We start from the raw sequence: 23,838 nt of genomic DNA on the forward strand, positions 1-23,838 counted from the left end.
GGATGAAAATGAAAGCCGAAGACAAGATCCTCCCTCTTCCATCATCAGGGCACAACATAATCCTTTAAACCTCCAATATACTGAAATTTGTAAAAAAAAAAAAAAGATGATAAAATATCAGTTGATAAAAATGAAGAAAAAACAAATACATAAATCTATAGACATCGGTCCTCGGGGAACACCAGACAAGACAAGACATCCACCCAAGTTCATCTGGAGCTCTCAATCTTCCACAATCTTTTAGCAGTTCGGAAGAGAAGATGACTCTCAATCTTCGTTTCTCTTTGTATCTGAAGAAAAATAGCACCAGAAGCATGTTAACAAATGGGGGCCGCGCGCCAATACAACAGTTTGATGATTATGGATGTGGGAATATGAAGAAGAGAAATGAGGCATTTGTGGTCTTATCCCAGAAAGCTGAAGTACAGTTTTACAACTTCTTGACAACATACTTGAAGAGGCTTTTTTAAAGTCTACATCTATTCAATTACCTTAGTTACCACCAGCAGGTTCTTAAGGTTGTTACTTGTGCAAGATACTCTTCTTTGGAAGCTTCGGTTTCTTGTGAGTTTGATTCTGCCCAAACCAAATTCCAAAAGAACCACATGGCATATATCAGCAAATCAAAAAGGGGGGGGTTCAAGAGGAAAAAGGTCACGGTAAAGAGCCAGAGAGGAATAAATGAAATCATCTTGCTGAAGAAAAATGCACCTTCTGTCTTTCCAAGGCGTCAAGATCTGTCCTCTCTCTCCAGTTACTCTTGCGCAGTTTGATTGGACGATTTCCAACATATTTACCTGGAATCAAGGTTTATGTTAGCATTAATACCTGCTTCTTCCAGAACTACAGTCATCATACCAAATCCCTCCCTACGTCGGCCCCCCAAAAGTAACCGGTTGTCAGAAAACTTGACTACATAATTGATTCAAAATGGTTCACAATAAAACCACTACAGAATATCACGTCATAAACTTAAAGGAGAAGAATTGACGAAAATGAAGAAATCTTTGTTTACATATTGTGTTCATTCATTTTCACAACTTTCTCACATGATAGATTAATTTATATACCTTTCCTGGAGTTAGCTTATTCTCCAGGGAAGCTGAAGAAATGGTCAGTTGCGCAACCTAAGGACCTCTTTAATTCAGCTAACCCAATTTAGTAAGTTCCGTGCCTTTGTTGCTTTTTCAGAGGAATGCATACTTGCTAAAAGACCTGTGACTATATTTACATTGATGCATAATATTCTAGGTCATTTAGGCTCTGATCGGCAGTTCAGAATCACACAAGGCATTGTGAAAGCAAAGATGATGATCCTAAATTATCTGCTCCGAGAAATTCAGAGAAGCCAAAAAATATTGTATAATATATTCTTAAATATCTTATTTGTGATTGGCAGAAAGGAGAATAAGAAGAAACCAAAGGAATTGGAAGAATAAAGAATCAAGACACGTAGACTAGAATACCACTTACCATTCATTTCTTTCACTGCTGCAGCCAGATCTGAAGGGTTGGCAAAACTTACAAATCCATAACCCTTGGTCTTGCCAGTGCGCTTATCTCTCACAACCTATGACCATAGAATAATGAAGACACATGTTTTCACTACTTGCTGAATATGTATTTAAGAAATAAAACCTTCACCAAAACATAAAGGAAGAAAGGGAAAAAACAGAAGATATTGCAACTGTAGGTGTACACCACATATGTCAGAAACATATTAGAAGTTGGGAGATAGGATAAACACAATTAAAGTTCCTCCAAGAGAAGAGGTTTAAATACTGTCAGTATATATTCACTATAAGTTGGATTGAGAAGAGAAATAAAGGCAAAATATTGAGAACACCTAGAGAAGCTGGTGATGAAACAACCACAAAGTAACACCAAAATTGTCAAAAAGAAACTGAAAAAGCTTCAAAAACCCAAGTTCTGCCCCCAACAAATGACACTTTTATTCTGAATCAGACAAAATGGTTCCTCCTCTGGCAAGACCAAGAAGATACAGAAGCTTATCGAGCCCTACAGTAAGGACCAGCTCATTGACTTCTTCGTCTATGGCCTCAAGTGGGGCACAAGCGAAACCCTAGTTTCTCTCTGTCCTGCTGTGGTTGCCAGCGGAGGCAGCCGTGTTGTGGTGTGCACTTTGGCCAAAGATGGCAACCTCTTTTTTTTTTTTTCTAATTAAATAGAGAATTTCAAAAGAGATCATATCCAAACACAGTAATAGCATGACTTGTTTTCAAACATTTCTGTGCACATGTTTCCAAATGTCAGACCACATTTTACACAGTAGATAATCCTATCTTAACATATATAAGAAATCGCATAGCTCCATTCACTTTAAATAAAAATGTGAAGGGAAGCATAACAAGGGAACTGCATTGGTACCAAAAGGAACTTACCCTAGCCATGTTGAATGAAGGAAATCGTGAAAATGCTTTAGAAAGAACATCATCATTCACTTCATTCCCCAGATCACCACAAAAAAGGCGAAAATCATCTGCATAAATGGCAACAGAATCATAAAATTGAGGTATGCATCCAGTGAAATAGGCAAGATAGCAACATTTCTAGCAAACCACAATTCAGGAAAAAGGAAAAACAGAAAGGGAAAAGCCAGAAAATTGATGATGGAACAAAGCATTAAAAATCAAAAAATTGTATAACTACCATAAAGAAGCATAAAACCTTGATTATAGCAATGCCCTAAAACCTGATGCAGCACACATCAACAGTGAATGATATAGGTCAGGATCACTTTGACTTTCTGACTCTATGATAATATCCAAATTCAGGTGTGAAATAAATGTTAATTCTAAATGGGAAGGGGAAGAAAAGAGCCTAAAAGTCATTTTACCAGTATAGGATCAAACAGTTGGTCACACTTAATTTGAAACTTTTTTGCTATTTTTCTAGTAATATTAACAGCTTAAAGAAATGTCACGTGCCTAGGCTGCTGACTTTTATTTCATAGTTATATTTGTATTTTGGAGGGAATTAGCTTGCTGAAGGAATGTTCCAGCAATGCAAGTTGATAGGCAAGTTGTTACTGATTCTAGAAGGGACTTGGTAACCATTTTGGTGCCAATCCCAAGCCGAGGCAGTATAAAAGAACTGACCCAACTCATTGGAAGACACGATTTGGTAATTGAATCAGTCTATTCCCTGTCAATTCTCTCTCTCTCTCTGATTTCTTTCCCCCTCAATTCTCTATTCCTATCCTCCTTCCCTCAAAATTCCAGCGTAATTTTCCCCTAATTGGAGAAAATTTTGTTAGACCCCACCAGGAACCTTCAGGACTGAGCGCGTACCACTGTGTCAAAAGCTATAATTGTTGGCAGATGCGCAACTCTTTATCCCTATCCACATTGTGGGTTTACAACTCCATCCCCAAGTCTCAACAGGTAGTCTCATGGAGCCACTTCCCCCCCCGCCCCCCGGTGCACCGAAGGAGACTCGAACCTACAACTTGCTCTAATACCAGTTGGACCCTACCAAGAACTTTCAGCATTGAGCGCTTATCATCGTGCCAAAAGCTATAGCTGTCAACAGAGGCACAACTCTTTATAGATCCACATTGTGGGTTTGCAACCCCATCCCCTAGGTCTCAACAGACAGTCTCATGAAGTCGCTTGAAGTCGCTGGGGCTATGGTTATGGACCAACAAATTTCCCCTGTCAAATCTTAGATTTGACATCTTGATATCAAAGCAAAGTCCTGGCCAGTGCTTTTGAAGGGATCAAACGATGGCTAATGGAACAAGGATGAGGCAAATGGAGATGCAACTCCAGCAAGTGTCTGCATCAGTGGTGGAGATCCAGGACCATGTGGATACGATAGAGGAGAAGATTGGATTGATGGTAGATCGGAAGTTGGAGGTGGTTGTAGAGAAGTTTCGCGGGGACATGCATGAGTAGATCAGGGAAGAAATTCGAGAGATGCGGGATTAGGGCAATGCGTTGCGCGATCAACTGTAGCAGTTTATGCTCATGTCCTCCAATCAACATCAAGTAAGAATTTCACTTGATTTCCCCTTAAGGAGCATTCAAAGCCAATTCTACCAGGAATTGGCACCAATAACCAAAATGTCGGATCATCGAAGTTGGAAGTGGATCCGGCCATGGTAGGAGAAAATGTGCCGGAGAGGAGGCAGGAGGTGCCAACTCTGTCCCATCACTTAGGATTTCTAGTGCCTAAGCTAGAATTGCCTGTGTTCGAGGGACAAAAGCCTCGATAGTGGATCAGGCGATGTGAGAAATTGTTTGAAATCCACCAACTAGTAGAGAATCAGAGGGTGGTCTTAGCATCGGTCTACCTCAATGATGTTGGGGACGTATGGTTCCAGGGGTGGTCCAAAGTTATGAAAAACTATAATTGGGGAGACTTCGCCAAAGGGCTGTGTGAAAGGTTGGGGGAGAGAGGCATGATGGACATAGTAGAAGAATTCAATCGCCTAAGACAAGAGGGAATGATGATGGAATATCAGATGAAATTTGAGGAGCTAAGTCCTTGATGATGAGTAGAAACCCCTACATGAGAGAGGAATACTTTGTGTCCAGTTTTATAGGGGGATTGAGTGATGAATTGAGATCAGCCGTGAAGGTGCTTAAACCAAAAACAATGCAAGAGGCAGTAGAGGAGGCCTCTCTACAGGAGTTGATGTTTGAACCATTGTTGAAGAAACAAAGGGGGCAAAACAGAAGGGGATTGCAAGGAGTGATGCAGTATGGGGGAAAACCAACCAGGAGGGAACCCTTGAAAACTGGGGCAAGGGTCAAGTATCAAGCATTGCCACCAGCAGCCCAAAACCTACAGTCTAGAGACGAGCTGATGGAACAAAGGAGGCAAGCGGGATTGTGCTTCAGATGTGGGGATAAATATTCCCTAGGACATTAGTGTAAGAAGCAATTGTTGTTATTAGAAGAAGAAGAAGAAGAAAAAGAAGAGAGAAAGGCCTAACATTGATAGATGATATGGGGGGAGAGGACAATGGAGCAATCTCACTGCATGCCATTAAAGGAATGGCAAGTAGCAAAATAATTAAAGTTGAAGGCAGAGTACAAGAAAGCACCCTAATGGTATTGATTGATAGTAGGAGTACTCACAGTTTTATTGATGAGGGTATGACCAAGAAGATGAAGTATCCACTAGCCAACACACAACCACTTTCAGTGACTGTGGCTAATGGGAATAGGGTGATAAGCAAGTCGGCTTGTTTAGGATTTTGCTGGGAAATGCATGGTGAAGTGTTTGAAGCTGATTTGAGATTATTGAAGTGGGTGGGTGCCACATAATTTTGGGGGTAGATTGGATGAAGGGAGTGAGTCCAATTAATTTTGATTTCAACAAAATGGAGGTATCCCTAGAAAAAGAAGGAAGAAGGGTGATTCTTCAAGGGAATATGGAGATAGGGACTTGCAAACTGATAAAAGGGAAGAAGTTGCACCAGCTGTTTCGGAAGAAAATGTCCCAAGTGGCACAGTTATTTTCAGTGGAGGCCAAGGAAAAATGGAAGAACAAGGGGAAAACAGAAGGGGATGATTCAAAATCTGGCCACAATCAGCCACAAGCTACATGGTAGGTATCTAATCTAACCTTGCTTGATTTATTACTGGTTGAATATCAAGACCTATTTGAAGAACCTAAGTCTCTTCCATCTGAAAGACCTCTAGACCATTCTATACCCCTTCAACCAAACACTGACCTGTCAATATCAGGTCCTATAGATACCTGTCATGGCACACCCGTGAATGCCACTACTCCTAGCCCGGTTTGGATTAGGAGTGGGTTTCGACCAACACAAAACAGAACAGAGCAAGGGAGGGAGAGAACAAGAGTGAAGAATGAGAGAGAGAGAAGAAGAGAAGGAGAAAAGGAGGAGAATCAATTCTGATATTATCATTTGATACCCCTTTCTCCAACAAGCTGGAAATATATATAACACTCGGTGTGTGGGGACTGCTACAGCAGATCCCTCCTCCATGCGGTTATAACCGCTTCTTTATCCTATTCTAATTCCCATCCACGTGGGAATCTTCCAGCTAATATCACTAGGGAAATTACAGCAAGAAAATAAAAAAATTACAGCAACATGGAAATGACAATAGTAAGCAAAAGATAAACCAAGATTTTAACTATAGGATGTAGCAGTCCTAGGTCCCCTTCTGTGACAATACCCTCCTAAATTGAAAACAGAGATTGAAAGATTGGTTAGGGACATGTTTTCCCAATCAATTAAACAAACAATTAAACGCCATTAACATCAAAGACAAATTTTCAATACCTATTATTGAAAACTTACTTGATGAGCTCAAACACGCCTCAATTTTTTCTAAACTAGACTTACGCTTAGGCTACCATCAAATAAGAATGAACCTATCTGACATCCCAAAAACCGCTTTCAGGACACACCATGGCCATTATGAATTCACAGTCATGTCTTTTGGTCTTACTAATGCCCTTGCTACATTTCAAGCACTTATGAACCAAATTTTTGAATCATATCTCAAAAAAATTGTCCTAGTTTTCTTTGATGATATTTTGATATACAGATCCTCCTTTGACCAACACCTAGAGCACCTTAGGATTACTTTTGAGGTCTTGCAATTCAACTAGTTGTATCTTAGTGTTTGAAAAATTGGCCTAGGTGACCGCCTAGGCGCCGCTGAGGCGTTAGGCGGCCGCTGGCCGCCACGATTTTTGCCTAGTTAGCCCCCCTAGGCATCAGTCTGCCTAATTAGCCGTCGACGGTGTCCCAGGCGGCCCAAGCGGCGCCTAACTGCCTAGGCCGCCTACTTTTAAATTTTTAGGGTTTTAAAGAGAGGAGACAAAATAGAACGACCTCTCCTCGTCTGCCTCGATTGTTCTCTCCCAACCGCGACCGCCTCTCTCTTCGAAAGCTCATCCTCATCGCCGCCGCCGCCGACCATCGTCTCTCTTGGCCCCGATTTCCCTTGGCCTCCACCAGTCATCTCTCTCGCTCGCTGACATTGTTCTTCCTCCGGCCACCGGTATATCTCTCTCGATGTTCTTCCCGATTTGCAGTAGCCATCTTGCACTCGTATTTCTATTTTCTATATACTATATAGTATATATAATATATATATTATTACAATATTACTCACAGTCACAGACTCACATGGTCACAGAATGCTATTGCTATATGCCTATATGTATTGCTATATAGTATATATAAAATATAATATGCTATTGCTATGTATATACATATATTACTAACAGTTATAGATTATATATATACTATATAGCAGTATGCTGCAGCAGCATACCTGCAAGCAACAACATGCTGTTAATATTGCTATATGTATTGCTATATAGCATATATAGATATAGATTATACTGTTAGTGTTAAACAACCATATATATGTAGTATATATACACATACGTGCAAGCTGTAACACTCCATCTAATTTGTTTATGTTGCAGGCTTCTTCGATTAAATTAAAAATGTCGGATGGGACTAAGAGTATGGGAACATCGTCCGATGCCGTCTTAGTTTTTAAAAGGAAGTCAAATGATACGGATGGGGGTATGGAATGTTAGTTGATCCAAAGAATATAGACAAAGTTAAATGTAAGTTGTGTGGCAAAGTTATGTCTGGAGGAGTTTATAGAGTTAAAGAACACATCGGCCACATTTCCGGAAATGTTTTTGCATGTCTAAAATCGTCTTCGGATGATAAAGCCAAAGGTAAGAATGCTATTGCCGAGACAAAGAGTAAGAAGAAAAATAAGAGGAAAGATGAAGATTTGATGAGATCCTTTGTTAATATTTCTAAAAGGGAGGAAGGGGATGCTGAATATAAATTGCAAAAGTTAGGGAGCAAAAAAGCACCCCGTACATTTGGCCCTATGGATAAGTTTACAAGCTCCATCACCCTTGAAACGAGTGCAGGAATGACACAAAGGCAACAAAATATCAGCGAAGCACTCTTTAAAGAGAGAACACAGTCTGTTCGTCAATATTGTGCTAGATGGGTGTATGAAGCTGACATTCCTTTCAATGCTATTGATAATGATAGCTTCAAATTGTTTGTTGAGGCGGTTGGTCAATTTGGGCCGAGCTTCAAACCTCCCAGTCAATACTAGTTGAGGGAACCATTGTTAAAGGGAGAAGTTGACAGAATTAAAGAATTATTGAAAAAGCATGGAGAAGAGTGGGCACGAAATGGATGCTCCATTATGACAGATGCTTGGACAGATAAAAAAAGGAGGAGTATCATGAACCTATGTGTTAATTCTAACGCAGGTACTGCTTTTCTTTCTTCCACAGAGTCTTCAGATGAAGCATATACTAGTGAACTAATTTTTGAATATGTGGACAAGTGCATTGAGCAAGTTGGGCCACAAAATGTCATTCAAGTAGTAACTGACAATGCTGCTAACAATATGGAGCGGCAAAATTATTGAAGTTGAAGAGGCCAAATATATTTTGGACATCATGTGCTACTCACACTATCAATTTGATGCTAGAATGTATTGAAAAATTGCCAAGATATAAAAAAGTTATTGATCAGGCCAAGAATTTGACAATCTTCATTTATGCACCCCATAAAACATTGTCATTAATGAGATCATTTACGAAGAAGAGGAATATTGTGAGACCGGGAGTCACTAAACTTGCTTCTTCTTTCCTTACTTTGCAAAGTTTGATGGAGAAAAAAGCCCAATTGAGGACAATGCTTACTAGTTCCGAATGGAAAGAGTGCAAATGGTCAAAGACTGTTAAAGGGAAAGCAACTTATGCTACTGTGATAAGTATTCTTTTTTGGAATGGTATGAGTTTATGCCTCAAAGTTTTTGCACCTTTGGGCTTCGAATTGTTGATGCAGATAGAAAGCCTTCTATGGGCTTTTTATATGGAGAGATTGTGCAGGCAAAGAAAGATATTAAGGAGGCCCTGAATAATCTTGAGAATAACTATCAGCTTATTATGGAGATTATTGAAGCAAGGGTGAAAGATAGGCTAGATAGTCCACTACATTTTGCTGCTTACCTTTTGAATCTTTACTACTTCTTTAAGGATATGGATATACAGCTTGATCATGAAGTGATGGATGGATTTTTTAACTCTGTGGAGATGTTTTATGAAAATGATGGTGAATTGCAAGGCCATGTTGTAAATGTTGAGTTGCCAAAGTATACTCGTAAAGAATGAGCTTTTGGAAAATCATGGGCAGCTCAAGGGTGTGCAAAAAAAGATGACAATTATAATCCAGGTATAAGATTAAAGTCATTTTCTTAGTTTTTATTGTGTATTACTATTACAATATTAGTGTATAAATTTGTTTACTTTATACTTGTTTGACTTATGTTGTAGTTACATGGTGGACCACATATGGAAATCAAGCTCCAAACTTACAACGAATGGCGAGAAAGATCCTCTCGTTAACTAGTAGTTCGTCCGGTTGTGAAAGAAACTGGAGCACTTTTGAAGGGGTTAGTGTATAATCTATAATGTATATTTTAAAACGTTTTTAATATTTTAATTTCATTATCCCTATCATTTATATTAATATTGCTTTTATTTATTTATGTATACATACGAAGAAAAAAAATAGATTGGACGTGAATCGATTGAACAATCTAGTCTATGTCCAATTTAATGCCAAATTAATGAACAAGCAAAAAAGAAAGAAAGAAATGAATGTTGATGTGCTACTTGTTAGTGATGTTAATCATGCAAAAGGATGGATAGTTGAAGGAGGAGATCATGAAGAAGTTGAGCCTGGTACGGGGCTTACTTGGGAAGTGGTTGGTGAAGCATCCGGAGCAGACGAGATGCTTCAACCTCGAAGAAGTTCTAGAATGAGAGAGCTTCATGAAGATGATTTTCAATCAGAAGAAGAAGATGAGCAAGAACTCAATGAATTCGATTTTGAGTCTGATGAAGATCCTATGTTGGAAGAATATGGAGAAGAAGAAGTCCGATTAGATGGCTAGATACTTAGATTCTTCAAGTATTGTTTATGTTGCATTATTGTTGCTTTTGCCTTCTTGAACCCAGAACTAAACTATAACAGCTTGTTTTCTCATGCTTAATTCCATTATTTCACTTATCATTCCATTATTGTTGCATTATTGGTTTATGTTGCATTATTGTTGATTTTCTACTTTGATTTACTTGAAAATAACATGACATTACAACAAAAAGTTCAAAAAAAAAAAAAAAAAAAAATTTCTAGGCCCCAGCCTAGCGCTCGACTAGCGCCTAGTGCGTTTTAGAACACTAGGTCTAAGTGTGCCTTTGCATAGACTCAAATTGAATATCTAGGACATGTTATATCTAAGGAAGGAATAGGCACTAACGCTAAGAAGATTGACCCCATAATAGCTTGGCCTAAGCTCACCAACATCAGAGCACCGAGGGGGTTCTTGGGGCTTACAAGGTACTATAGGAAGTTTGTAAAAAATTATGGGTTGATCAATAAACCATTAACTCACCAACTGAAGAATGAGGGATTCAAATGGGATCAAAGGGCTGAGGAGGCATTTGAGCCACTCAAGAGGGCCATGAGTGAAGTACCAATGCTAGGGCTACTAGATTCCAGCAAGCCTTTTACATTAGAAACTGATGACATTAGCCTTCCTTAGCTAGGCCTTGAGCCCTAGGCACTAAGGGCTTAGCATCTACAAGAACTTCTAGCAGTGTTAATGGCAGTTGAGAAATGGAGGCACTACTTAGAAAGGGGAAGGTTTATTATTAAAATTGACCATGAGAGAGCCTCAAATTTCTTTTACAATAGAAGCTACATTCTCATCTATGTTACGACCCTAGGGTTTGGCTAGGATTTAGGAAGTAAATTGGTAAGAATTAGAGGAAGAAAGAGCAGAAAAGAAGGGAAAGAGAGAAGAGAACAGAAAGAATGGTGGGAGAGGAGAGAAAACCGAGGGAAAGCTAGGAGAATTGAGAGAGGGAAATGGAATTCAATTGTTATTCAAATCATGCATTTCTCTAACTATGCTAGCCTCTTTATAGGCTTACAATTGAAGGAAATAACAGAAAATACAACCAACTAACTACTATAACAGCCTTGCTAATTGTTTATACAAGAGTTAGTTATTCTTGCCTAGCCTCTAGACTTCTACAATTAGGTCTACAACTTATATACCATGGATTTCCCCCCAATTACAATCATATCCTCAGGGTCATGACAATCCCCACCCCTTCAAATAATTCTTGTCCTCAAGAATTGATAGCTGTTAACTTGTTCTTCATCCAATATCGGTCTTAACAATCTGATTTCTTCTTCGCCTGTTCTTGTGCTTCTCTCATATTTTTTTTTGCCTTTCCACGTCTTTTTCTCCAATGTCACATCTCCCAAACCAGATGGCAGTAACCTCCTCTTCCACAATATCAAAACTCCCGAACCAAATGGCTGCAACCTGTTCTTCCTTCATCATCTGAATCTGGTCCACACCAGGTAAAATGACAGCAATATTGTCATACAGCTCGGGATCAAAATACCTCAAAACGGCAAGGTTAGTTTCTTCGGCTGCAATTTCCTTGACCTGTGACTCCTCAACAGTAATAGTACTATTACTTGCCGCAACACCAAATCCAACCTTTGAAGTTCCTTCCTCATCTTCAGTACGGACCTCCTCAAGTGGAGAGACTTTTACTTGCTGATTGTTGGAGTATACCATAGGCTCACTTTCAGCAAATTTTTCCTCAAGTGGAACCTCAATCTCTTCTTCAGCAATTGCCCTTCCTTTCTTGTCATTTTGAATTGGCTGATCCAATTTAGGTTTTTCCTCATTCTTTGCAACTACCATTCCCATTTTTAGGACCTCATCAGCTTCATACTTCTCATCAGCTATTTGAACTCCATCTTCCTCTTCCACTGCTACTTCATCAGCTTCTTGCACTATTTGATTAGCAGCCTTAGGAACTCCTATGACAACATTAGTTTTGGGCCTTTCTCCAAACTGAGTACACAAGGCATTTACAAACTGTGGTCAGCTCCATTCTACCCTTCCCCAACTCTAATTCTGGAACCAAACAATTGAAATTCCCCTCAGATTAGCTGCAACCATTTTTACCTTCTCCTTTTCAGCTATTCGGTGTTGGTAGAACACCTGTTCGCATTGTTGGATCCACCATTTTGGCCTATCCCTGTCAAACACCAGAATAGCCATTGAAATTGCTTCGATAAATCACCCAGACCTACTGATAATCGATCGCCACAACTTAGCAGCTTCAAGTTCAGCCAATCTAAATTCACTAGAACCTGAATTCAGCAACCTATTCTGCCTCGGTCGTTGCTTCACCTCGACTGCAACTGATCACTGCTAATATTGTGTCACGCATGGAGTTGCTCGAATAGCATTTTATTTTTCTTTTTGCCTTAATATAATTCCCTCCAGCTGAGCAGTAGGCCATAGCAGGAGCAGTAGGTTGTTAGAATATTCGGTACATGATTAGGAGAGGGCCCCACTGTCAGGGAATGACCTCCCAATCACCTTTATATAGTACCTTGTTATGCAGTGTAACGGTATGCAAAAAGGCAATCAGAATATTCATTTCCAGTCTTCTCTCTCTCTCTCGCCTGCTTCGCTATCTCATCTATTCTCCCTCGCACTCCCTTCTTCAACCTAGCAATCCTCTCGGAATTGCAGTAAACCCTGCTATCCTTCAGCGGGTTGTGACACATTGGTATCAGAGCACTGTTCTGGTCGAGTGGGTGAGCAGGTCTAGTAATGGTCGAGGGAACGCGTATGAAGAATTTCGAAACACAGCTGCAGCAAACCGAGGTGATGGTGGCGGAATGCCAAAGCAAGATGGAGCAAATGGAGTTGGGAACGACTCGAAATCAGGAGGCTATTCTTGCACTAGATCGTCGGATGGAGAGTGCCATGGATGGAATGGAAAGGAGGTTGGACGAGTCCATTACACGAGTTCGGGAAGAGCTAGATGCACAAATGCAGCAATACATAGCCATGTTAGGCCGACAACAGCTGATTAGGCTAGCGCCTGAATTTCCATCGAGAGAAGGGATGGATCCTACTCCCCAAAGGGATAGAGCTGGACAGGAGTTGGAAATACATGAGGAGGAGCTTAACCAGGGTGGCCGAGAAGAAGGAATACTGGGGAGGGGGCCAGTAGTCCCAGCAAACCATCATCTACAAGGATTCCCTCTCCCTAAGATGGACATCCCAGTGTTCAAAGGAGTTAATCCACGATGGTGGATAAGGAAGTGTGAAAGGCTGTTTGAGTGGCATAACATTCCGAAGCTACAGAAGGTGTCTCTAACGGCAGCCTACTTCAACAAAGAGGTCGATGCGTGGTATCAAGGAGTCATACGGCTGAGGAGAAACCAGACATGGGGAGAGTTTACAGAGGCTCTATGTGGAAGGTTTGGAGAAAGAAGTATGACCGACATTGTGGAAGAATTCAACAAGCTTAAACAGTCAGGGAGTGTAGAGGTATACCAAAAACGCACGCTTCGAGGAGCTGAGGTCCTACATGATCCAATACAACCCCTACCTCACCGAAACCTATTTTGTTTCAAGTTACTTAAGTGGCCTCAACAAGGAATTAAGGCCAATGGTTAAGGTGCTTAGGCCACAGACAGTGCTCAAGCATCGGAAGATGCTCGATTACAGGAGTTAGCAGTAGAAGCATTGCTTAAGAGGCAGAGGCAACAGACAAGGGGCATGGTGGCTGGGACCCAAGGTGGGACAGGAAGGAATTTTAACCGGGAAGTAGGTAAGTGGAACGGCGGGGCAAGAGAAGTTGTGGGACAGGGCGTAGCACCCCCTGGAGATCCGTTGAGGGAGCAAAGAAGACTGGCAGGACTATGCTTCCGGTGCGGGGACAAGTACCACCCGGGGTAGCCTTGCAAAAGGCAGATTTTGCTGTTAGAAGGGGATGAAGGAGGTGACCAGGAGATAGAGGAAGGAATAGCTGAGGATGACAGGGGTGTGGAAGACAATGGAGAAATATCCATTCATGCCCTGAAAGGGGTGGCCAATAACAAAATTATCAAAGTAGGAGGCCAAGCCAAGGGAAGCACTCTAATGATCCTAATCGACAGTGGGAGTATCCACAGTTTTATTGATGAGCACACGGCGAGAAGGCTAAATTGCCAACTGATAGGGACGCCACCCCTAAGCGTAACGGTGGCCAATGGACAGAAGGTGTTGAGTACCTCGGCCTGCAATGGTTTTTCGTGGGAAATGCACGAGGAGAAGTTCGTAACTGATTTAAGGTTACTGCAGTGGGAGGCTGCGATATGGTCTTGGGGGTGGACTGGATGAAAGGAGTAAGCCCAATTAGCTTTGATTTTAACCGCATGGAAGTATCCTTTGAGAAGGAGGGTAAGAGAATGGCCATCAAGAGCGAGAAAGAAGCTGGGGTGTGCAAGCTGATGTCCGGGAAGGTTTTGAAGAGAGTCATGAAGGGGAAGTGGGTTCAATGGGCACAACTCTTCTCAATAGTGGCTGCAGAGGATACGTCCGAGGAACCAGGAGGGCTGGGGCAGTATTACTTAACCATCAACAACCGGGAGGAGTCCCTTGATCAGGTAACACATTTGGCCTTACTTGATGAATTGTTGGTGAAGTATGCGGACCTATTTGCAGAACCCAGATCCCTACCCCCTAATCGACTGTTTAACCACTCTATCAACCTCAAACCCAACACCGAACCAGTTAATATCTGAGCCTACCGATACCCTCCTATCCAGAAGAATGAGATCGAGAGGATGGTTAGGGACATGCTACAACAATCCATTATCAAACCAAGCCAAAGCCCCTTTGCTTCCCCTGTTTTATTAGTGAAAAAGAAGGATGGGACATGGAGGTTTTGTGTAGATTACCGCCACTTGAACTCCATCACAATCATGGATAAATTTCCCATTCCTTTAGTAGAAGACCTACTAGACGAACTCCATAATGCCAAGTTCTTTTCCGAGCTTGATTTGCGCTCGGGTTATCATCAAATTAAGATGAAACCCGAGGATACTCCTAAGACCGCATTCAAAACACACCATGGCCACTTTGAATTTCTGGTAATGCCATTTGGGCTTACCAACGCCCCAGCCACCTTTCAATCCCTCATGAACCACATCTTCGAAGACCACTTGCGGAAATTCATTTTAGTTTTCTTTGATGACATCCTTATCTATAGCCCCACCTTCGAACAACACCTAGTGCACTTGCAAACCACCCTAGACATTCTGCGGAACCACCAATTATTCATCAAGAAATCCAAATGTGAGTTTGGTCAGTAGCAGGTGGAGTATTTGGGGCACATAATTGCTGAAGGAAAGGTGAGCACTGATCCTAGGAAAGAACGAAGCTATGGTGGCATGGCCGAGGCCCACAACCGTGAGGGCCCTAAGGGGATTTCTTGGGTTAACAGGGTATTACAGGTGGTTTGTTAAGAATTATGGGTTCATCAGCCGACCATTGACGGAGCTACTTAAGAAGGGAGAATTTCATTGGGGTCCCAAGGCAGAAGTGGCATTCAACGAAGTAAAGGAAGCAATGAGCAGGGTGCCGGAGTTGAAGCTACTAGATTTTGAGAAGCCTTTCACCCTGGAGACCGATGCATGTGGCACTGGCATTGGGGCAGTGCTGGCACAAGAGGGGAGACCAATTGCCTTCTTAAGCCAAGTGTTAGGTCCCCGGCATTCTGGGTTAAGCATCTATGAGAAGGAGTTCTTGGCAGTCCTCATGGCTGTGGATCGATGGGGGCATTACTTGGAAGGGGGGCGATTCATCATTAAAACAGACCATAAAAGTCTGAAATATCTTCTGCAACAAAAACTTCAAAAGCAGCTACAGCGCAAGGGAATGGCTAAGCTTATGGGACTAGATTATACGATACAATATCGAAAAGGGAAAGAAAACATAGCTGCTGATGCCCTATCTCGATGCCACGAAGAGGGAAACCTTGCAGCAGTCACAATAGTGACTCCACAGTGGTACGAGGAAGTAGTCAACAGCTATGGAAACAACCCCAGAATCACTGCCTTGCTAGAGGAACTTACGGTGAAGCAAGGGGAGGTGGAGGGATATACCCTGAAAGGGGGAATGTTGAGGTATCAGGGACGAATAGTGATCGGAAACCAGCCTGAGCTAAAAAGGAAGATCATGCAGGCCTTGCATGAGTCACCTTTGGGAGGCCATTCCGGCGAACAGAACACGTATGTAAGAGTTAAAGGGATATTCTATTGGCCAAGAATGAAGACTGAGGTAAAGGAGTTCGTGAGGAGTTGTGATGTTTGCAAAAGGTGCAAAACGGAGCGGGTACCTTACCCTGGACTGCTGCAACCCCTCCCCATTCCGGATCAGGCTTGGTCCAGTGTGTCGATGGATTTCGTGGATGGTTTACCTAGATCAGAAGGAAAAGACAATGTCTTGGTGGTAGTGGATAGGTTCACGAAATTCGCCCACTTCATCAGGTTAGCCCATCCTTACACAGCTCAGGAGGTGGCGAGAGCCTTCTTGGACCGTGTAATTCAGCTGCATGGGGTCCCTCATAATATAGTCTCCGATAGGGATAGCATGTTCACCAGCCTCTTTTGGCAGGAACTGATGAAGTCTCTGGGAACGAATCTACGGCTGTCCACGACCTACCACCCCCAAACGGACGGCCAAACCGAGAGGGTAAATCAGAGCCTCGAAACTTATCTAAGGTGTGTATGCCTATTACGACCCAAGGAATGGCACAGGTGGTTATCCCTGGCGCAGTGGTGGCATAACACCACCCGACACTCGGCTATTAGGACCACCCCCTTCGAAACTCTGTTCGGGTACAAACCCCCCTTGCTACCCGCGATAGGAGGAGGATCAGATGTAGCCACAATAGAAGAATACTTACAACAAAAGAAAGAAGTGACACGATAAATAAAGCAAGAGCTGGCCTCCACTCAGCACCGTATGAAGCAGTACGCAGACAGGAGGAGGACGGAAAGGGAGTTTGAGGTCGGGGATGAAGTGTACCTAAGGTTGAAACAGCCGCACCTACGATCACTGACACGCGGGAAAGCTACTAAGCTCAGCCTCAGGTATTTCGAACCCTTCCCTATAACTAACAAGATAGGGAAGGTGGCGTATCGACTGCAATTACCGGCCGACACACACATCCATCACGTATTTCACGTTTCGCTATTGAAGAAGTCAATTGGGGGTCAGCCGACAAATGCCACGCTACCACCCCTACATAAGGAAAGTGAGCAGGCGGTGGAACCAGAAGCCATACTCGGAAGACGAGTGATTCAGCAAGGAGGAGTGCCCTTAATCCAAGTCTTGGTCAAATGGCGGGGAAGCACTCAGGAAGGAAACACTTGGGAATATCTACCTAAATTGCTTCAGAAATTCCCTCGCGCGATTAGCCTAATCAATCTTCCTTGAGGACAAGGAAGCACTCAAGAGGGGAGCATTGTCACGCATGGAGCTGCTCGGATAGCATTTTTATTTTTCTTTTTGCCTTAATATAATTCCCTCCAGCTGAGCAGTAGGCCATAACAGGAGCAGTAGGTTGTTAGAATATTTGGTACATGATTAGGAGAGGGCCCCACTGTCAGGGAATGACCTCCCAATCGCCTTTATATAGTACCCTGTTATGCAGTGTAACGGTATGCAAAAAGGCAATCAGAATATTCATTTCCAATCTTCTCTCTCTCTCGCTTGCTTCGCTATCTCGTCTATTCTCCCTCACACTCCCTTCTTCAACCTAGCAATCCTCTCGGAATTGCAGTAAACCCTGCTATCCTTCAGCAGGTTGTGACACATTGCTTTGGGAGCTGCCTGACTCACAGCCGAGGAACGATCGGTTCCATTGTAGTACATCAAAGTCGCCTCCAACTCTCAAACGAAAATCACCGCTGGAAATTAATAACAGAGAAGTATCATTCCGCTCGCTGTAATTCCTCCAGATTGCCAAAATTCACCCCTATACCGTTTCTGATCACGCCTTCTTCCCGACTAGGTCACATGCAGTGACCTAGACCTGTTTTTCCGCTCCTCACCGCGCCTGCCTTCTCGCCTCAACCACAAGCAACAAGTTTGCCGGAATCAAAGTGATTCAAGGATCGCCCAGTGTCACCCAATCACCGATATCTACTTGAAATTCTTCTGAATTTGTGAATCGCCCATGACTCTGCTTCAATCGCGCCTCAACTTCGCCTTTCAAATCCGATTCACTTCTGATCGTGTTTGCTTTGCTCGGCTTCTCCATTCAAATTCGAGTTCAGTTCCGCCTTGCAACTAGTCGCTTTCTACCCCGATCGATGCGAGTCAAATTTCCCCAGCGGAGTTGCCACCCAATCACCGTCTACTGTCTCGCTTCCGAAGCAACTTCCGCTGCCTAACTCCTCTTCCTACCTGATTTGAGTTGGTCACTAAAAGCAATTGCAATTGTTGTCGGCTTCGATCGGCTTCTCTTCAATGCCTTAATCACTATTTAAATTGCTGCTCGATCAATGGCCAGAAGTCGCTGACACTTTGGCCCTACCGATCCACTTCCACGCAAGTGGTGGCTTCCAATTCGCCTCTGCTCACCTCAATTAGTACTCGTAACAGTCTCCAAAGAACCGAGCAGATCCACTTCGCTAGGATCACTTCTGATCAGCAATTCACTGATGTTCCACAATCACACGAGATTGTTTCCTGCCTTCGCCTTCCTCACAATCCAAATTCAACAGTACTAAGCTCGCCTCAATCAACTGCACATGACCACATATGTTCGTAGTCACCGTCGGAATCGCCTTCCGAGTTTTGAACACAATTTACCAGAATTCACAGATGGAATCAACTCCTAACTTCGCCTTCAAGATCCATTTCCGATCCCAAAACCTGTTGCGCCACTCTGATAACAACGTTTCTGCTGTGCTAATACTTCCGGAACTTGATTGAATCGATTCGGCCTCCAATTTCAAGATATATCAGATTACGAAACCAGCTCCGCCTACGCAATTCAAATCTCTGTTTAGTCGAATCTAATAGATTCACCTTAAGCTCCACTGCAAATGCCGACGTTCTGCTGTTAAGAACTTAATCGCCACTTCGTTTCCAATTCCGAGCCCGAAGTGCTTTGCTTTGATTAATTTTCCAGTCACTAGAATTGCATCCAGGACTATTGGAAATTAATTCGCCCTAAGCGTCGGAAATCACTGCTTCGATCAATTTCGCAATCTATCGTCTGAATTTGCTGCGGAATCGCCTTGGTCAATTGCTACGACTTCCGATTCACAGCCGAGAATCGTTGGCTCTGATACCAAATGTTACGACCCTAGGGTTTGGCTAGGATTTAGGAAGTAAGTTGGTAAGAATTAGAGGAAGAAAGAGCAGAAAAGGAGGGAAAGAGAGAAGAGAACAGAAAGAATGGTGGGAGAGGAGAGAAAACCGAGGGAAAGCTAGGAGAATTGAGAGAGGGAAATAGAATTCAATTGTTATTCAAATCATGCATTTCTCTAACTATGCTAGCCTCTTTATAGGCTTACAATTGAAGGAAATAACAGAAAATACAACCAACTAACTACTATAACAGCCTTGCTAACTGTTTATACAAGAGTTAGTTATTCTTGCCTAGCCTCTAGACTTCTACAATTAGGTCTACAACTTATATACCATGGATTTCTCCCCAATTACAATCATATCCTCAGGGTCATGACAATCTACAGAAGAAGGGCATGGCAAAATTAATGGGGTTGGATTGCGTTATACAGTTTAGGAGGGAAAAGGAGAATGTAGTTGTGGACGCCTTATCTCACTGCCAGGAAGGAAGTGAGTTAGCTGCTATCACCTCAGTGGTACTTGATTGGTTCCAAGAGCCACTGAGACTTATTAGCAAGGGACATGGGCAAAAGAATTATTGAAGTAGCTTAGTGTTAATGGAAATTGCAGACCGAGCTATACTATGTCAAATGGGTTGATTAGATACAAGGGCAGATTGGTGATTGGGGAGAATGTGGCATTAAAGAACCAAATCTTACAGACACTCCATAGCTCTCCACTAGAAGGACACTAAGGGATTTAGAACACCCAAATTTTTTATTGGCCACAACTTAAGAAATTTGTGATGGGAGTATGTGATGAATTGTGATGTATGCAAAAGGTGTAAGCACGACACAGTGGCCCAACTAGGCTTACTACATCCTTTGGCCATTCCAGAGAAGGCCTAAGCTAATGTAACGATTGATTTCATTGAAGGCCTGACGAGGTTTGAGGGGAAGGATTGCATTCTAGTGGTGGTTAACAAATTTACTAAATTTAGCCACTTCCTTGGCTTATCCCATCCTTTTACAACTCAAGATGTTGCTGGGGTTTTCTTGCATAATGTGGTGAAAATGCATGGGGTACCTCAATCCATTGTTTTAGATAGGGATAAGGTCTTTACCAGCTTGTTTTGGAAGAAGTTGCTAAGATCCCTAGGCACTAAATTACACATGTCCACTGCCTATCATCCAGAAACGGATGAGCAGTCTGAGAGAGTGAATTAGTGCCTCGAATCATACCTAAGGTGTCTATGTTTTTTGTAGCCAAGGGGATAGCACAAATGGTTATTAGTAGCCCAATGGTGGTATAACTCATGCCACCATAGTTCCATAAACATGACCCCCTTTGAGGCCTTATATGGTTACAAGCCAACACTATTACCAGTAATGGGGGAAACAACTACAATGGCAGCTGTGGGGGCTTACATCCAACAAAGGCAGGAGATCTTAAAGTTATTGAAGACTAAACTAGCTAAGGTGCAAAACATAATGAAACAAATGGCTAGTAGGAGGCAGAGTGAAATAGAATTTTCAGAAGGTGAGGAGGTGTATTTGAAGCTAAGCCACCAACACCTCAGAGCCCTTTCCAGACCGCCAGTGTCTAAATTGAGCCCCAAATTGTATAGACCAGACTTAGTACTTGCAAGGGTAGGGCTAGTGGCCTATCGTCTGCAGTTACCGAAAGGGTCCCAGATACACCCAATCTTCCACGTCTCCCTGCTCAAGAAAGGAGTTGGATCACAAGTGGTCAGCCCATCCCTTCCTCCTAATCTCAGGGAGGAAGCAAAACCAACAGTTCCTATGGCTATTGTAGATAGAAGGATAATCTACAGACAAGGGGCACCAATCATTTAGGTGCTAGTCAAATGATCATCGCTCCATTCAGACAATAATACTTGGGAGCATCTGCCAGACTTACTAAGGCAGTTTCCTAACTCAACAAGCCTATTGCACATTTCTTGCAGACAAGAAATAATTGAAGGAGGGGGGAAGCTGTCAAGTACCTAGGCTGCTGACTTTTATTTCGTAGTTATATTTGTATTTTGGAGGGAATTAGCTTGCTGGAGGAATGTTCCAGCAATGCAAGTTGATAGGCAAGTTGTTGCTGATTCTAGAAGGGACTTGGTAACCGTTTTGGCGCCAATCCCAAGCTGAGGCAGTATAAAAGAACTGATCCAGCTCATTGGAAGACACGATTTGATAATTGAATCAGTCTATTCCCTCTCAATTCTCTCTCTCTCTCTTTCTCTGATTTCTTTCCCCCTCAATTCTCTATTCCTACCCTCCTTCCCTCAAAATTCCCGCGTAATTCTCCCCTAACCGGAGAGAATTTCCCGTCAGATCTCGGATCTGACAAGAAATAGAAAAACTAAGCAATAAAGACAGGAAACAACTGTTGAGATAAAATATAATTTAATACAGAAAAAACTTATGAACTCTAGCCTAAGCCAAAAATAAAACAGTAAATTCAATCACAATACTAATGCAAATGCCAACTCTACACTCAATAAGCTAATATAGCACATTGATGACACCTCTCCTTAGATCTCCTTTTGCATTCATGCAAAGATTCCCAACTCATTTGGCAAGAAATCGTGCAAACTAATCAATACACAATCCATAACTCTAAGCTGAAGGAGATAACACTAGACTTCTTCACTAGATCCGTTGCCCATAGATCCCTCAGATGTCAGCAAACTAACATGAAGTGATTTAGCAGGAAAAGATCCTTAAATTCCTTGATATGTCCTAACAAACAAAGGTAGGAACATGGTTGCTTCAACCATGGATTTAAAGCATAAATAACACAACAAGCCCAAACCTATTGTTGCCCACTTATTAAAAGAAAAATGTAATAGAAGGAAAGAAATCATACTTTCTGGCCATTCAGCAAGAGTAGGATCCTCCCAACTATGTCCAGCAGCTTTGCGAGGCACTGCCTTCTTTTTGGTTTCTGCTTTGTGCTCAATTTCACTGCTTGCAAGGGCAGCTTTTACACTTTCAAGAGCTTCTGGTGTGATAGTTTGTGCATCTCTTTGGAATAATTGCTGGGCCTGCCCACATAAACTCTGAACATTACATTAATGATGTGTACACACAATAAATAAATAAATAAATCTTTGTTTTGATTTTCGTTAAAAAAGCGTTATTTTATTAAAATGCAAATTTCTTGGATTAAGTCATTTTGAATCAAATTTACTAATGCACTTTAACATGGTCCTGCCTGGTTGATCCCAACGCTGTGAACCGACTAAATTTAGAAATTGGTTGATTTATGAATTGGATAATTCATATGTTTTATTGTAGATACAAAAGAACTTCAAAATTCATATATCTTAGAATAAGTTATTTGGTACACAATTTACTGCTGATCCCAAAATGGCAAACCAATTTAAAAAATTGGTCGATGTATGAATTGGAATATTTATATCCTTTATGGCAGAAATGCATGAACTTCAAATCTTGCAAATTTTATTTTCTTCATGGTAGTTTAAGCTTATTCATTCCATTTTAAAAATGTATTTACCTAATACCATCTCCAGGAACCAATAAGCTATGCTCTTAGGCGCCTTCCAAGTATTAAATTAACCCATCACAAACTGATAATTTAAAATAATTAACTCAAAGGGAACAAGTTGATTCACGCTAATCGAAAGGATCCCTGCAAATCTTCAAAATTTCTATGCAAAGGCGTATGCCTTGTAAAGGAAAAGCACATTTCTGGATTAAAATGACAAAACAACAATTATATTTTTCACTGGAGATAAGAAAGATAGGTAGAATAGACAACAAATATCATCAGAAGATAAAGAAAATCTAGCACAATCCAAATCGTGAAGAAAACCACATAGCAATACCTAGCAAGTTCAACAAAAAGAAACATCGAAATACACATTAGAGCAGGACGTAAAAAACAGGCATGAGAACCAAATGGAAGAAAAAAGGACGCAATTCTCACCTGCTGATACTGAGGGAGCGAGTAGACTCCAGGGAGCTGAGGCTGAGGCTGGTACATAGACGGAAGCTTCACCGCCGGGGCCGGTTGAGGAGCGGCCGCGGCCGCCCCATAGGGCTGTTGAAGGTGGAAAGGCACAGGAAAGTAGGAACCATTGGAGTAGGTGAATTGTGCGGAAACCGACGGGTTCGAACCACTCGGCAGCGATACAGAGCTCGCCGATGTTGATGCAGTCGACATTCTCCGACACTCGCGCGATCGATCAACCAATCAGCGATGGAGCTATCCGCGTACAGAAGAAATCTAGGGTTTTGAAGTCGGGGTCGGTTTTCCAGGGGAGAGAAGAGAAGTCCAATATAAGATAAATAAATTCAAAATAATTTCCGAAGCCAATTTATATCAGCAGCACTGAGCCCACTTATGAGCTTTCTTTTTTAATTTTTAAAAGAAACCTGGAAATCGTTCCACGTGTACAAGTGAATTTGACATTTTACTGGGCTCAAGTGTTATTTAAGAAACTTACAAACTTAAATACTAAATTTTATTTCCAAATGAACGTGTGATCTACCAGTAAATTAAAAATAAAATTATTGTCATCCGAAGATAATAATAAATTTATAGAATAATATCTCATAGTCAA

The 23,838-nt window shown here is 41.9% G+C and overlaps 1 protein-coding gene across 3 annotated transcripts; it reads right to left on the reverse strand.

Moving 5' to 3' along the window:
* Positions 1–3: 3 nt before the first annotated feature.
* LOC127797128 (uncharacterized) lies at positions 4–23,566 on the reverse strand. 3 transcript variants are annotated; one of them, XM_052329708.1, is made up of 7 exons: positions 23,202–23,565; positions 22,119–22,296; positions 2,403–2,500; positions 1,474–1,570; positions 712–797; positions 492–576; positions 4–290 (listed from the first exon to the last, which is right to left on the reverse strand). In XM_052329708.1, the coding sequence occupies exons 1-6, from the start codon at positions 23,436–23,438 to the stop codon at positions 523–525; spliced, it is 750 nt and encodes a 249-aa protein (XP_052185668.1). In that variant the 5' UTR covers positions 23,439–23,565; the 3' UTR covers positions 4–290; positions 492–522. The 3 variants fall into 3 exon arrangements, with proteins under 3 accessions (XP_052185668.1, XP_052185665.1, XP_052185667.1); XM_052329705.1 differs by having other exon boundaries at positions 22,119–22,311; XM_052329707.1 differs by lacking the exon at positions 4–290 and having other exon boundaries at positions 489–576; positions 22,119–22,311; positions 23,202–23,566.
* Between the last annotated feature and the right edge of the window lie 272 nt (positions 23,567–23,838).

This window comes from Diospyros lotus, chromosome 3 (assembly GCF_014633365.1).
Source record: "Diospyros lotus cultivar Yz01 chromosome 3, ASM1463336v1, whole genome shotgun sequence".
NCBI lineage: Eukaryota > Viridiplantae > Streptophyta > Magnoliopsida > Ericales > Ebenaceae > Diospyros > Diospyros lotus.